Genomic DNA, 16,478 nt, shown 5'->3' with positions numbered 1-16,478 from the left:
TTCCCTACCTAATCATGGGAAGATGAGTTAATCTAGGTACAGAATTTTGAAGATGGAAAGTGTCATATGAAGTATATTATTATTAGTCTTAGAATGAGCCCATCTGATCATTTTATATTGCACCGTCTAAATAAATCTCCCCAGTGTGAACGCTCCTGAATTTTGGGAACCAGAGCTAAGCTTGTCATCTGGGCATATCTCTATAATGGGATGAGCCAAAATTACAGCTGAATTGCCTCACATTTGGGGAAAGAATGTTGCGACACCAATTCATTGCTTCAGCCCACCCTCTAAACATCATTTGATTATCACCAAACTGAGATAGGATCAGAAATACATAAAAAGTTCCCAGAGGTGAAAGATTCTGTACCCCGTCCCTGCTCTCTCAGACCCCTGAAATTCCATGCACCAGCAACGTTTTGGGTTTTAGATGCCTTGTGAAGGGGAAAGAGTTATTAAGGTGCCATTTATTAATGATTCTGGAGAAACCTGCTCCCCTGGAATGCCCGTGAGAAGACAGCAGGCAGAGAGAAAACAACAGGAAGTCCTATGGCACCTAGTAGAGAAACAAATTTTGGAGCTCCAAAATTTCTGTTACTCTATAAGGTGCCACAGGACTTCGTGTTGTTTTTGAAGATACAGACTAACATGGCTATCCGTCTGATCCTAGGCGGAGGGAAAGTGACTCTACTCCATTGAAAACCAAACTGAAAAGCCTGAGCTGAAAAACACAATCCGGAAAATGAGTAAGTGGCCTTGACGTAATGAGTTCTTTAGATCACTAATTCCCTTCAACCCTTAGAATGAACGAGCGGTGGTAGGACTCAGATGTTTCTTGTAGGGTCATACAGAGATTCCAGGGATTGCCTGTGTTGAGAAAATGCACTGTGTTGAAAAATGTGCTAAGTAACACATGTTAACTAACACAGCCTTTGCCCTTACTGTGGACAAAGACAGCTGTGTTTTAACACATTTTCAGTTGTCCTGGTTAATCCTAGGGTAAGAGCACCTCTAAATTATTTTTTCTGGGCATAGACAAGCCCTAAGAGGAAGGGAGAAACCACCCTTCAGAATTCATGGCCTTCTCCAGAGGGAGACTCAGAGAAAGACGGGAAGACCACCTCTCAGAACATTAGTCAACCATTAAGCATGGACAATCTGCAGTCACAAAGCGTTGGAATGCTGGGAATGCATTTTTGATGTAATGTGCAAAACCTGTCCTCAATTAACAGGTCATTGCCCTGCTTCTTATCTGCTCCGTCCCTGAGGGGTCTATTGCTACAGGCTGGGTGAGAGAAATACCAGTTACGCAAACATCTCCTGCTTCTCAATGGCCCAGGAAATGTGAGTGCATGTGCACACCAGTGCATGTCAGAGCGAGGGAGTGGGCAAGCATGTGTGCTCACATCCTAGTGAGGTTCAAAGATCCCTTATCATCAGACCCTTTCCCTACATGTACTACAGTTTGTGCTCCCACACACAACCTTGACTACGAGCCCTGGCTTACAGCAAAAAAGTGACACGCAGAACTCCGTCTGTCTGCTGGGAAGCAGGAGGAGTTTTATCCAGGGGTTTGGCTGGACGCAGATTACAATGGCAAGCTGTCCATTCTCCAGGAGAAGAATTTGTGCTGGGCGCTGGGCCGAATGGGAGGAAAGGCGGGAGGTTATCTGCAGAGCCACTGCTTCTTTCAGTGTCTCGCCTTTCAATTCACGTGCAGAAAAAGAAAAATGATTGTGCTTTCAGTTTACCTGCTCTGAGCTGGAAAGAAGAGGATCGTGCAAGTTGGGCCAGGTCTACACTACAGGGTAGTGTTGAGTTGAGGTACATAGTTCCAGCTATGTTAGTTACAGAGCTGAAGTTGACATACCTTAATTTGGGCTTCCGGGCCGCCTCTGCTAAGGGAGGTTAATGGGAGCCTGCACTCCCTGGAACATGGTCAACAAGGGCACCCTGAAAACTTAATTTAGTGAATCCCCACTAGGCGCGCTAAATAGAACTCCAAACGATCAACAACAGCACGGTCGATCTTCCCTGGAATGCAGATGCACCCTTAGGCTAAGTCTATACTAGGGAAATAAGTTGATTTCAGATACACAGTTCTAGCTATGGCATTTGCCTAGCTAGAATCCATGTATCAGAATCGACTTATTTCCCTAGTGAAGACCTAGCCTCTATACTCTCGCATCGACCTGCCATACTCCACACGCTAGCATGGACCACAGGGGTCAACTGCTGACTCCAGAGAGATCGATTTTGCCATGTCTTCACCTGACACGCATAATCAAACTTTGGATGATCGACCCTGACATGGTCGATCTTCTGCTTAGTTTAGAAGAGCCCTGAGTGACTTGTGAAGCATCAGCTCCGTGAAGACCGGGTTAGTGCCAAAGCTGTATGCTGGTGCACAGGCACCTTTGTATATACCAGCATACGGAGACACACGTATGCATAGATGCACCTGCTGTTCATGCAGACACCTACACATGCATATATATATTCATACACTGAGACATACCTTTGTCTAGAATCTGAGTACATTTCCCAAACCGGATGAAGAGCTCTGTGTAGGATCGAAAACTTGTCTCCCTCACAGCCAGAAGTGGGTCCATTAAAAGATACCACTTTACCCATTTTGTCTCTAGAATTTCGCATGCAAACAGACATGCTTATATACGGGGGGGGGGGGGGGGGGGGGGGGGGGGAACAGAACTGCTGGGCCTCTTGGCAAGGTCAGGGGCCCATCTCTGTGCTCCCAGAAGGGACGGGGCCTTGGGCAGAAGGGAGGGGGCTTGGGACGAGCCTCCCCTCGGCAGCCCTTCAGTGCCACGCAGAATGTGTTGCTTGCGTCCTGGGTAGTGCTCTAAAGGGCCTAGGGCTCTGGATACTGCCATGGCTTTGGTACCTGTGGCAGTAGCTGGGAGCCCTGGGCCCTTTTGAATTGCTGGGCCCTGGGCCAACTTCCCGCTTTCCCCACCACAGTTGGTGGGCCTCTTTATATGATCTTGCACACATGCACACAGACTCAGTCACGTGTGGATCATAATAAGGCACAGAGACCCCTATGTAGGGATACACCCATGCTTACTAACGCATGAAAACAGAGAGACCGGCTCAGCCACAGAGATACAGGCATAAACAATCATACGCCTCCACACCTGCACGCACATTCACACCCCACCTGAACAGCCACACAACACACCCTGTGCCAAGAAACCACCTGGGGGGTCAAAGGAGGAATTTTGCTCAAGGCATTTTGGACCCGAACCTAACCGCAGTCCCTGATTGGCAAGTCCCAGGCTCAGCGAGAGCAGCAGAAAGGAAGGAGGGGGGCCTGTTGTCACCAGAGAGTTATTTGTCCTGCTGGCATTGCAGACATTCCAACTGCCTTGACAGTGCCGCTGGTGCTCCTGCAGGGCAGAGTGACCTCACAGAAACTCCAGTGGGGGTGAAGGAGAAAGGAAGGCTGGACAGGTTGACAACGGGGTTCAGGGCTCTGGCTGTGACTGGAACTGTGTTTTTTGGAGATAAGTGTGATCTATTCTGACTTGCCCCATAGCTGAGGCATGAGCCAGGGTTTTACGTATAACTTGACCTTCTATTGTGGCTCCCATACATTGAAGAAAATAAACAAGGGACTCAAACAATTCTCACACTATCACACCACTTCCAAAATACACACACAGAGAGAATGAGACTGGGGCAATGCTACAGGGAACCCTTGAGTTCCTTGGAGTGAAGTTCAGATTCCAAAGGTAAAGGAGTCCATGAAGACAAGTATCACAGAGGTAGCCGTGTTAGTCTGTATATTCGAGAACAACAAGAAGTCCTGTGGCACCTTATAGACTAACAGCTATTTTGGAGCATAAGCTTTCATGGGCAAAGACCTGCTCCATCAGATGCATGAGTCTTTGCCCTCAAAAGCTTATGATCCAAAATATCGGTTAGTCTATAAGGTGCCACAGGACTTCTTGTTGTTTTTGAGTCCATGAAGAAGGATCGTTATTTTCTGCTACAAAACACGTCCAGTCCAGTGATGCTCAGAAACCAGGATGGAGGACAAATGTAAAAGGGCAAAAAGGTTGTTCTGATGTCTTCCTCTCATGTCCATCACTAGAGATGGTCCCTCCAGGTTGTAAGGGAGTCAAAATATGACAAGCTTCCTCTGCTGCTGGCTGGTGGGTAATGGCTCATGGGTTAGACAAGGGGATTGAGGGCAGGATTTTCAAAAGTGCCAAAGTAATCTATGAACAGAAGAGCCTGTGAAAGACAAAGGGACTTGTGTTCCTTTAGTCACTTTTGAAAATCCCATCCTTAATGCCTAGGTCAGTCTGCCACCTTCCACCCATTTATCTAGTTCACCTACAATTAAAAATAATGGGGTAGGAAAAGCAAGCTATTGCTGCTAGGGAGTCAGCACGATGCTGAAAAAAAGAGAAAGCAAAAGATGTTGCCGTTGCAACACCTTTTATTAACCAATTTTATTTGACCCCTCAGAACTACAGGATGTAGGCTGCAAGCAGTCTGGTCAGTTTAGATAGCTATGGGTATGTCTAACAGGCAAAGTCAATGCTGCGGCCCTCAGTCAATTGACTGCAGCTCACTGCTAAAAGTGGCAGAGTAGATGTTCTGCTTGGGATGCAGCCTGGGCTTTGAAACCCAGCAAGGGAAGAGGGGCTTGGAGCTGGGTGGCGGATCATGTGGGGATGTCTACACTGCTCGTATGAGTCTTGAAGCCTGTGTCCTATGAAGCCAAGTCAAGCACTCAAGCTCTGAGACTTCTTCTTGGCAGCATGGACACACCTTGCACAGTCCTGGCCCATAAATACTCTTGGTGATGACACCAGAGTTACACCAGAGATGCATTTGATCCAGTATCCATGGAAGCTGTAGTCTCTGGAAAATGTCTGTCAGCTTCTCAAGGAAGGGGCTGAGTGCCAAATCCTAACCCTGGTGAATGTTTGATTGGGTTCAAAATTCCTGGCAAACTTTTTGAAGATTCTGTGCTGAACATTTGTTGCTGTTGTTTACTAGCACATCGCCTGGTTGCTTTTGTTTAATTCAAAACTTTTGCGATGAGATTTTTTTTTGTGTGAATTACTTTTTCCTGCACATTCTGATCAGCCTAATTGAAAGCAACATGAACTTTACCACAGTTTTCAAAGATAACAGCACTTGGCCTCTTGTCTTTTCACTTTGTATCTGCAGGTGACCAAGCACTCCAGCATGATGCGTGCAATAATAAATAACAGTGTTTTAAATTGCTGACCTACTATACTTTACGCATAGAATGAAGAGGGGGCAGAATAAGGTCAAGAATGGTAAAATCAGACCTCTGAAATTTCCTAATTGCTGGCTGGTGATGGGAGAAGGCATCAGAGTCATTTTGGCATCAGTAGTTAATGCTGAATGGTGGGAAGGGAAATTTATATACATATAATTTCCACCCAGTTATAGAAAAAAGCCAGTCTTGGAGCAGCTGCTAGGTCATTGTTTGTGAACTTAAAAATAAAAATTACTTGGCATAGGCTGCTGGGGTGGATGCAAAGTCTCTCTCTTTCTAGGGAGAGAGAGGTAGATGGGGGTGGGAAGAGCTAGCTAATCCCCCCATTTGTTGCTCAGATGTGTTTTGGCTTTCAACTCTCTCCCGCCTCCGGCTGCTCAAGGCAGGAGTATCTGGCCCAGATGGTGTGCCCTGTTGGTGTGGGAAGGCGTGTCCTGCTGTCCGGAGAGGTGAGGATGTCCTGCCATGTAAATGGCCACCAGTGTCAATGTAATTTATTTCAGGAGGCTTTGTCTCTGGTGGCTCTGTTCCTCCCTTCACCATATACTTAATGATCCTGATGCCTCACCAGAGGTGAACATTTCCATTCCATAACTCTAATTCCTGAGCCATCCAGCCCGCTCCGCCTAGGATGGGAACAGACCTCACAACCTAGGGGTAAAAGGCTCCAGGTTCCCCCTCCAGTTGCTAAGCACCCAGTCCTGCATGTCTCATTCCCCACCCCGTACAACCCAGTCAGGCTCTTCCCCCTGTGACTCAGACTGAAGTTGCTGCAGTGCTGCTCCCTCTGCTGCTGGTCTTTGTGGGGCTCTGGTGCTTTCTCCCATTGCTTCTGCTGCGTTTGGCTTACCAGCCTTGGCACACGAAAGAGCCTCCCCCCAAGACCCTGGTCAAAAAGGAAAAACAAGAACACCCCCTGCCAAATCACACAGCCACGGAAAGAGTGTGAGGCGTAAGAGGGGCTAGCTGGCTTCAAAGCCCTTCTCCACCTGTCCCCCCCATTAGAAAAGCAATCGGGGAAGGAGACAAATACTAGAGACATGCTGGGGGTGGGAGGGGGAGGCACGGGGCTCTAGTTAATTGTCCAAAGCAAGAGGGAGCTGAGGAGATCGCCCTGCATCTGACAGAGCTCAGCCCCTCCCTGAATACTGTGCCTTAGCCAGCACTGGATTTTGTCCCAGGGGCTTACACAAATAGTTCTGCTGAACAAACGCACTGGCACGCCCCAGACTGCTCCAACATCAGGTATGTTCAAAAACATTTCCTGGGAAGGATGAAGCTGATTTTCCCTGCTCTCCCCACCCCACACACACACAAACACAGAATTCCCGTTTCTCAGAACCTAGTATTATTGCATGTCCACTTCAGACCAGCCCTAGAGGTACTGGCTCCTCCTTGGTTGCAGTTATGGGAAAGCGTTTTTGTTTACAGATGAAAACAAATGAACAGATTCCCCAGCCACTGACATACAACCTGGTTATCACAAGTTAACGGAGAAAATGTTGGTGGGATGTGCCGGTGAAAACACGGGCAGCAAATCACCCAGTGCCCCCCGCTCAGTTTTTCTGCAACCACCTTGCCTGTTCTGAGATACGCTTGGTTCTGCTCCGAACAGCTGCCGCCTATCAGGAGACTGGAGGGAGTGGGAGAACTTAGCTAAAAGAGAGGCAGTGTGAGTGATGGTTAGGGCTCCTTGACTTAAGAGAGAAGGGCTGCGGCAGGTAGGCACGCAGAGCTGCAGGCATGCTGGGGCCTGGAGGAGAAATGAGTGCTGCACGCTAAGCGAGGAACCCGGGCAGTGCCTGTGCGGGTGGTCCAGGACCAGAACAGTGGAGAGTGGAGGAGAAAATAATACTGAAAAGAAAGGCTCCGTCTCTCCCTCCCATACCTAACCCAGCTGTGTACCTCCATGGAAACAAGAGGGAACAGTCAAACTTGGAAATCCCCTCTGTCTCATGCCCGGAGAAAGGGGGGCTTTGCGGTGATCTCACCCCATCTCAAACCCTGGGTGCCACTGTGTGAGATTAGCGCGAGTGAGCCAGAAGCAGCGAGGAGGGAGGCGGGGGAGGAGGGGACGGGAGGGGAGTCATGGGCAGGAAACCAAGAACACATCAGACACTCTATATTTAGATCTTTTTATTCAGCTGAGGACAATATTCCTTGATTTCTCATTGTATGGGAGAGGGCAGAGGGCAGGCGATCTATTGAAAAACCTTTGTCCTAAGTGATGCCACTTTGTCTGGGCACACCAGGGGTGGAGGAGGGAGATATTAAGCCAGTCAAGTGTGTTTTCTGGGTGGTTTGTTAGTCAAAGACTCCTGCGCTGGTTAGGTGGGAGTCTTTGTATTAGTGATGCCGTCACAGGGTAACCATTGCTGGAGGGGTCGGGCTGAGCTGGACCGGGAACACTGATTTGTCCTTGGACAGCGACTCACCACCGCAGTCGATTGAAGGTAGGTGGGTACAGTTTATTGCTACCTTCTGGGGGAGGAGGTGAGTACAGGGGGATTCAGTTTAGGAATATATGTAGAATGGTGTGTGAAGTTACCAGAGTGGAGGTGGGCGGGGGAGGGGAAGGAACCTGGAGCTGCCCATTTATTCCAGCTCCTAAGAGTGGGAGAGAAATATAAAGAAAATAATGTATTTCTCCTGGAACAGACGCAGGGTGCAGCCCCTGGAGGGCAGGGAAGGACCCAAGCTGGATTTCCGTGCCCTTGGAATGGACACTGGGTACAGCACCCAGAGCCAAGGGAAGAACCTGTGCTGGATTCCTGCTCCTGGAACGGACTCTGGGGGCAGCCCTACCCAGGCTGCCATGGAAAGCTTGCTCCTTCATTGACATTCTTCCTTCTTACCGTGCTCTTGCGGCAAAATGTCTGATTGCATCACGCTGGTGAGATCCCTGTTCACTGTGGGTCTGCTTCTCTCATGCCCTTGCGTTTTGCCTACTGCAAGGGAGAGAAGAGAAATCTGATCCGGTAGCATTCCACGTCCACAATGCATAGGTGCAAATAATCACACAAAGTGCAAGACGCTGGAGAATCAAAACCATAGGTATGTAGGACACATATACCCATCTCGCAATATAACCCTCTCTCAGAGTCTATTTTTAAACTCCCTCTTCATTACATACCCTACAAGATATCAAGTGCCCCCTCTTCCCTCTATTGCGCCGTATCATGCTACATCACACACCTTACCCGTAGGGATCTCAGGCCAGGTTATGTGTGTCCAGGGCTTGTGTTGTTTGCAGCACTGTTGTAGCCCCCTTGGTCCCAGGATATGAGATCAGGAAACTGAGGTAGAGTTGTTTACTGGACCAACTTCTGTTGGCAGAGGACACAAGCTTTCAAGCTACCCAGAGCTCTGCGTCAGGCTGGGGAAGGAAGGAGTGTTTATAAAATTCAGAGCAAAGCATTCTCAGGGAACAGAGGGCAGCAGGCACAAAACCAGCCCCATGCCAGCTGAGGCTAGCTGGGCCTCTCGTCAGCAGTCTCAGGACATGGGGCAAGGACAAACCCACTGCTCGCTCTGTGCTAGAGGAGTTTCCTTGTGCGGGGGCTTGAGGCACTCAGGCAGGGAACAACGCACAGGCACAGCTAGCCCTGTGGCATTTGCTGCTGGTAAACAGGACTTCAAGGTGGCATCCTGAGCTCAGCTACACCATTGTGAAGCTGAAGACAGGGCTAAATCCTAGACCTGGTAAAGTCTTGCATTATTTTAAATGGGGTCAAGATGAGACCTTAGTTCCTGTGGCATCAGTAGCACTACTGCTGATTTAAATGGATGCAAATGAGGTCAGGTGGGAGGGACTGCCACCAACCTTCCTCACACAGCTACAAACCAGGAGGGATGGCAGCAGAGTTAGTTACACCAGTATAACATCTGACTGAGAGCAAGGACTGGCCCTCTGGGTCCCATTCATGGCTTCCCTGGAGATACACCATGCAAGATTTTGGCCCCCAGCCTCCAGGATTGTTAATAAGGCATCTCCCCTGGCATAAAAGGGACACAATTGATATTTAGTTTTCTCTTTAGTCATGAGAAATAATAATGCATGGGGGGGGGGTGCAGGGAGAAGAGACAATCACTTTTGTTTTTCACCCCTCTTTTTTACCGCACATCATGAGTCATGTTATCATGTTCTCAGGAGCTGAGTAACTGCTGGGGCTATTTTTACCCTTGTTCTTGTTCAGCAGGCTTCCTTCTCTCTGCTGCTGCTGCTGGATGGACGAAGGACATGAGGATGGTGAGTTGGGGGGGAAAGGGAACTGAGGGTGGGATGCCTGGGGGAGGGGGAGGGGGAGGGAGTCCCACCCGAGGGAGTCCCACCCTTTTAGGAAACAAAAGCAACATAATAATATCCAAAAACAACAGGATGAGCTCTGATGTATGTCCCGTCCATACATTATTATTATTTATTATACCAGGGGGGAGAAATTCCTTTCCAATGCTAGTCACCAGTCTGGAAAAATAAAGAAGGAAAGTGGAGCGTTTCTTTTTCCTTCCATCAAAACAGGAAAGAGATGAGGAATGAGGCTGGGAAGAGATACAGGCACATAGTAAAATGTTGCCAGACTAAGGAGATAGCTACCCTTTGCCCTAAGCTTGGGGAGAGAGCAGGGTGTGTAGGCACCGGTGCAATCTCTCTCCTACCCTCGCTGACATAAAGTAGATGCACACAGGTAGGTTTGAGGCATAAATTGATGCTCTCGTTCTGCTTGATCTTCACTCCTCTTTCTCCTTCATGGAGGGATGAAGAAGCTGCTGACTGCCCCTGCCCCCTCCATGTGGGTGGGTGGTGGCCAGTGCACGTCCCCACCGTAAGTGCCCCTTTCCCAACCCAGGCAAGGCCCCCTGGTCTGGCCTGTGGTGTCCCCTTCCCCAGCCTCTCCTCTTTCATTCAGTCTCTGGCACGGATCCCGAAAGCAAAGTGAGAGAGATTTACAAGCCCACCCCAAGAGGCAGAGGAAACCCTGGCTCAGGTGACAGTGGAAGTGGGGACTCCCTGGGAGATCCTGGCAGCACTGACTCCCAGGTGCTGGCATCTCTTTCTGCAACGTAGCTGCTGTGCGAGGGTTTTATTTAACACCTGAAAAGTAATTAGAGCCCAGAGGCCCCGTTATCCTTCCAATTCAACACAAAGATAGAATATGCAAACCCTTCAGGGAGGAAGCTTTGCCTTTCTCAGAGCCAGGGGTCAGCAACTCCCGGCACAGGTGCCAAGAGTGGCACATGAGCCAATTTTCATCCACACGCAAGGCAGCCGCGCCTCTCCTCTTTGTGCAGCTGGGAGCTTGCTCTAGGCCATGCCGCCTGTGGCTTAACAAAAGACCAGCTAATGCTACCAACCACCAACTAAACGGTAAAGCTCTGCATCTTCCTTTATTTCTTAATGATGCTGTTCCAAGTAGGACTATTAGCGACTTTAAAAAGTACCACTGGTGCTCAGACCATACATACAGGTCAAAGGTCAAATTCCAGAACCCTCCCCTTGGAAAGGTTGCTGACTCCTGCTCCAAGCAATGCTGCCACCCATTGTCTGCTTCCTTCCTTCACTCCCTCTTTCCCTTGCCTCCCTTCTGACTCCTTTCGGGCTAAGCGTGACCTTCAGGAAGTAGGTGCAATTCCCATGGGATGTTCTGGGGCAAATGACAAATGGTAGTAGTATAGGTGACACAACTGGGGCTGGTTTCTGACCACACTTATACTGGGGTGAACCTGGAGTAATTTCCACTGATGCCAACGGAGAGCCACTGATAAGAAATCAGAACTGGTCACTGGTGTATGCTGGTCATACAGCAAGATTTGGGCAGGCTGAATTAAGCTTTTACTCATTAGCTGTGACTTCATAGAAGCCTATGGAGTTACACAAGAGATGAATTTATCTGGAGGCAATAATAATAACGTACCTCCTCCTATCTGTCTCCCAGGGAACCCACCCAGTCTTTGCTCTGCCATCCCTGGGTCTCACCTCCTCCCACAGTTCTGCCAGCACACCCACTTGCAGCACCTTCTGCAACTAAAACATCTCATCCTCACTAGCAGCACCCTCTATTTCCTGTTCTGAGCCCCCCACCATCTCAATCTGCTCTGCGGTATCAGCTATTATTCCATTTCTAACAGTCCCCCTCAGCTACATGGAGGCAGTTTAAACCCTGACTTTCAGAGCTATTTTTTTCTACTGACTAATTTTAAAGTGTTCATTATGGAGTATCTGGGACCTGTCCACAATTCAGACTGCATATTGTTTGCCACTAGAAACTCAACTTCACTTTCCCCACACACAGCCCCAGGAAAGGTTATTGACACTCCCATGTTGCATGTGTGATCTGTGGCCAGCAGAGAATTTTTTGCCGACCACTGAGGTGACGGTGGCGAAGTTGTTTATGTGCTATGGAGTCTTCATGGGTTTAGGACTTTGACGTGCAGATTAAACACATTCTCAATAACAAGTAAATAACTGGAGCGTGATGAACACACCTGTCCGCTGTTTAAAGGTGGGGGGCGGAAACTGTAGAATTAAAAACCTTCATGATTAAAACTGCAGGCTATCAAATCTGGTGGGATCCTGTCAGGCCATCATATTTGTGGCTTGTTTGATGGGATCAGCTCAGGCATCACTAGGCTGTGACATTGCCTCATGAAGTCACGATGACATTTTGGCTCTACAACATCCCACTGCAACCAAACCTGAACTCACTAGAAATGACAATGCAGTTTCCAATCGTTGTGATGTGACATAACCACATAACGACATTGCCACTGGCCTCAAAAATGTTTTGGAGTCCTACAAATGACTCACAAGTGGTCCTTGTAGAAGAATCAAGTGCCTCATTAGAAAGGGGATGATTTTGTACAGAACAGGGCAAGCAGCAATCCTATTTCATAAAAATAAAAAAAACAGAGAATGGGCCAACCTTAGAGCTAGGGTAAGCAGCTCCAATGAATTGGTATTGAGCTCAGTGGAGTTGCATCTACTCAAATCTGAATCTGGATTATACCTTTAAGACTTTTTCACAAGTGAAAAATCTGTACTTCCATTAAAAACAGAAAAGATAAATAAATAGCCTCTGAAATCCAAGCAACTCTGAACACTATTTAGTTCTATTTTCAGCCAGTTACAGGTGGATGATTAGTCAACTTCCAAACATCCTCTTCCTTGTCATTTAAAGATTCAATTGGGATCAGCTTTTCACTGTTTCTGAGCTTTTAAAAATTCCCCAGCATCATCCACATCAAAATAAACAACTACTTCCATCTGACCTCAGGTAACTGAGCTGGATACGGAAAAGACTCTCCCCCTCAAAGCAGACTCTGAGGTCATACATTTCCTAACGTCTTGTGTTGCATAGAAAAGATGCAGCGCTTCCTGCTAGCTTAGTTGTTAGCCTCACTCACTTTGATCTACCTCAGGTGCTCACCAGCTCCCAGGCACACAGTTTTAGTCCTACGTGAGCAGAGATGGCCCGTGGGGTCTGTGGGCCATAATCCCACCTGATGTAAATCATAGGAGCTCTGCTAAAATCCGTGTGGGTATGACCATGTGTGTGATGAGTGATGTGATGGGGATCAGTCTAGAACAGGCAGTGGATCACGTCTAGAGAATTAAAGAAGCAGGAACACAAATGATGGTTTTGTATATTTGAGACAGCTTGATTAACGGGACTGGAAGATCTAAGCAAAAGCCCCTGAAAAAGATCAGGGGTACACTGGCAGGGTGGCAGTAGGTCAGAGGAGGTATATCCGGCACTGCCTTCCTGCACTTTAGTTGTGGAATTAGGCTCAGGTCTGGTTAAACACCCTCCCTTGTCAACTCTTTCCTTCTGCATCTGTGACCTACGCGCCGGATCCTCAGCTAGTGTAAACAGGCATAGCACTGGGGTTTTTACACCAGCCCAGGACATGGCCTCTTGCTTCCCGGTTTAGGATGAAAGTGGCCCATGCTAAATCCCAGCAGGTAGCTTTGTCCAGCTCACTAAGCTTTCGTGAGCCAGACGACATTTCTCTTGGAAGTAGGAAGCAGAGGGGATTGCTGTGCTGTTACAGGAGACGTGGACACAATGGAGCTGATTCTACCACCACAGGTGCTGATTTACAGCAGAGTACATGAGCTCCAAGTCAGGCCATTTAGATAGGAACAGCTAAGCTGGGAGGCGTCTTGATATCTGGGGCCTCCTACTTCAGAGGAGACATTACGCTGGACACCCTTCTGTCCATCTCTGGTGGTTGCAGATCACAGAGAACTTAAAGGTCACAGGGCACTTCTAGAAGAGTATAGCCAGCATCCTAGCCAGCATCCCTTCCCTCAGCGAATAAGGTTCTCATAGCTGCCACTATATGCATATCATTGCTAAGCTCAGAATGGCTGGAGTCTTTTCTCAGCTGTCACCGTGCCCTCATTATCTCCACCCCTTTCTCCTGTGTACAATGCCTAGAGTCCCCTGGGATATGACCCTGAAAGTCTTTCTCAGAGAAATCCCAAGAGCAAGCACCTTTGCTCAAAATGTGAGCATACTGGTGTGTGAGAGAGAGGACAGCATATGGATGTGTCAGTCAGGATGCATGAGTATGTGATAATGGGTGTCTAATTGCGTTCATAGTGTGAGTGTCTCTGCTAGTGTGACTCTGCCAGAGCATGCACATAGTTGGGTGTGTGTCGAGGGTGCAAGTGTCAGAGAAACAGCATGCAGCTATGTGTGTAGGAGAGAGCATGGGTGGATGTCTTTGAAAGAGAAGGTGTGTGAGAAAACGTGTGATTTGTGACTGTGCACTTTAAGTGTGAAATTTTGTTCATGAAGACACAAGTACACAAGGTTTGTGTGTGTTTAATAGGCTATGACTCTATCTTGAATTCACCTGTTAACCAACCCTCTTGCTTCCCCCAGCAAATACCTACTTGCTTAATTTCCCTTTGGATGTTTATTACATATGGAGATAATTATGCAGCAAAATTCCTTTTAGTGCCAAGAGCAACACAAATTTTGTTGTAACACCATTTGATTTTTTTTTTTGGCTTCCTTCTGCACGCACGGAGACAGAAGATATATTTGCCTCCAGAGCAAATGGGATGGCAGGGCAGGGGGGAAAATGCTGAGAGTTGCAACAGTGAAAGTCTGAAGCCAGGCCAAAAAATTCAACTGCTCCGCTAAGAATGGCTTTCTCCTTCTCTCTCAGTCCTCTTGGAATTTCTCTTCCCACATCTTTGTGAGTGTAGGGACATCACCAATATCAGTTCTGTTGTTTTTTTTTATTTTGTTGAGTACTGAATTGTCAGTGCCTTATTAGATTTTTTTCCTGTCTTTGACACACAGCCAAGAAAGGAGTTGCTGCTAGTAGTCTCCACCCCTCTCCCTTCTCCTTTAAAAGAACAGCTGAAAGGGTGGCACCTTATTCTCTTTTTTTCAGACTAAAATAAAAACCCACCAGCTCTCTCTCTGCAACTCTCTCTCCTCCCGCTGGATTCTACCTTTTTTCTTGTTGCAAAAGAGCTTAAGAGGCAGCAGCAGCACGGCTGAGACTTATCAAGACTCAACGCGCACACAGAATCCAGCAAAGATTCACCTGTCTACAAAACCAAATCAGACCTCACATACAACTAAACTACCAACAACATTCTGAAAGAAAAGACAGTGTGAAACCAAGAAAATAATTTAGGGGGAAAAATTCAACTTAAACCAACTTTTATTTTTAAAATGTTATGTCAGAAGAAAAACAATTAAAAGAATTAAACCAACAAAAATCAAAGATTTTCTGATTTTTTATGAACATTTAGAAGAATCTTTATTTCAAACTTTTCTGTTTTTGTAATAACATTGCAAACCATTTTTACCTTTTTGTGTAGGACTTTTTTTTTTAAGAGGAAAAACTAAGAAGGAAAAAGAAGAATTGGTGTGCACCATCCAACAGAAGGAAATACTGAAACATTTCTTGCAGCAAGGGGGCAAGACAGACTCGGATGCATATATTCGGAGGGGGACTGCCTTTATTTTTTAATACTCCTCCCCTATATTCCTGCTGGCTGACAAGGCAGAGAAAGGGACAGACAGATAGCAAGAATTACTTTTCTTAAAATAAAGTCTTTTTTTTAACCCTTTCTTCCCCACTCCATGATTGTGGGAGGCAAGAAAAAATAACTTGGGGGGAAAAAATGAAGAAGTGCAGAGCCCTCTGTGCAGGAGGCAAGGCTGGAGCCAAACTGTAAGCAGAGACTGCCTCTCTCACCATTTTGCCTAAGCGTGGGAATTTATTCTCTCTTTTAAAGTCCCTCCTTCAATGTGCCTGGAACTTCTGGGGATCAGAGTCGGTATGAATTTCAGATTGATCTTCATGTCTCTCTGGTACCTGCCTCTCATCAGCACTGAGGTGAGTGTTGAATCATTTTATTTTTACAACGTAGAATGATCAATATCTACTGAACTTTAGACTAAGAATAAAGTTTACACAGCTCAGCAAGAAAGAATGAACTCCTTATAGGTGTTGCACTAACAACTTTAATTGTGCCTGTAAGAACAGGTGTGGGTTATTTTTTATATTACTTTATTTTAGAAAACAAGAAAATGAATGGGGGGAAAGGAAGGCGGTTGAATAAGCCACACGTGAGCTGCTGAACTGACAGGAAAAAGGGAGTTGGAGGGAAGGGCTGCTTTGACTTTGGGATTATACATGTAGTTGGATTTGTACACTGGGGGTGGATGGGTGAGCGCTCCAGTCAGGCCAATGAAGCCACAGGGGGAAGGGGCAAATTCTGCACCTGCCCAAGGCTTGCAGTTTGAAGGGGGACACAACAGTACCCTACCCCCTCCAAACCACACCCATACCTGGGGTGCATTCCCCACCCCCACCCACGCTGGCCCAGTGTAGCAAGCGCAGCGTCTCCCTCCCTCAGGTATTTAGGAGTTTGGCTCTTTAAAATAAACAACCCTTATTTAGGCGACTGCCTGCGGCGCACCCCAGCAGGCGCTGGGCCTGGCCCTACTAGCTGGCGGGGGAACCCCTTCTCCCCGCCCCCCGCCCCATGGCAGCGCGGCTCCGGGCTGCAAAGACTGGGTCCCGTTGCAAAGAAGCAGGCGTGAGCCCGGCGAGCCGGCCAAGGGGGCGCCTGGCGTACCTGCCGCCGCGAGCGCCCGCCGCCCAGGAGCCAACGCAGGGGCTGGAGGGGCCAGACGGACGCGACGCGCGGCGGTAGCTGGGG

The 16,478-nt window shown here is 47.8% G+C and overlaps 1 protein-coding gene across 5 annotated transcripts in view; it reads left to right on the top strand.

The window, feature by feature from the left end:
- Positions 1–7,457: 7,457 nt before the first annotated feature.
- PDGFB (platelet derived growth factor subunit B) overlaps positions 7,458–16,478 on the top strand; it is a 32,900-nt gene continuing 23,879 nt past the window's right edge. The window contains exons 1-4 of one of the 5 annotated variants that reach the window (XM_075009269.1): positions 7,458–7,737; positions 7,943–8,338; positions 9,484–9,533; positions 14,693–15,649. In XM_075009269.1, the coding sequence (XP_074865370.1) occupies positions 15,560–15,649 (90 nt within the window). In that variant the 5' untranslated portion in view covers positions 7,458–7,737; positions 7,943–8,338; positions 9,484–9,533; positions 14,693–15,559. Of the gene's footprint in view, positions 7,742–7,942; positions 8,339–9,480; positions 9,534–14,692; positions 15,650–16,478 lie in introns of all 5 variants that reach the window. The other 4 variants (XM_075009268.1, XM_075009242.1, XM_075009250.1 and 1 more) reach the window with 4 other exon arrangements.

This window comes from Carettochelys insculpta, chromosome 1, assembly GCF_033958435.1.
Source record: "Carettochelys insculpta isolate YL-2023 chromosome 1, ASM3395843v1, whole genome shotgun sequence".
Taxonomy (NCBI): Eukaryota; Metazoa; Chordata; order Testudines; family Carettochelyidae; genus Carettochelys; species Carettochelys insculpta.
The sequence above is the reverse complement of the archived record's forward strand: the minus strand, read 5'-3'. Positions and strand labels throughout refer to the sequence as shown.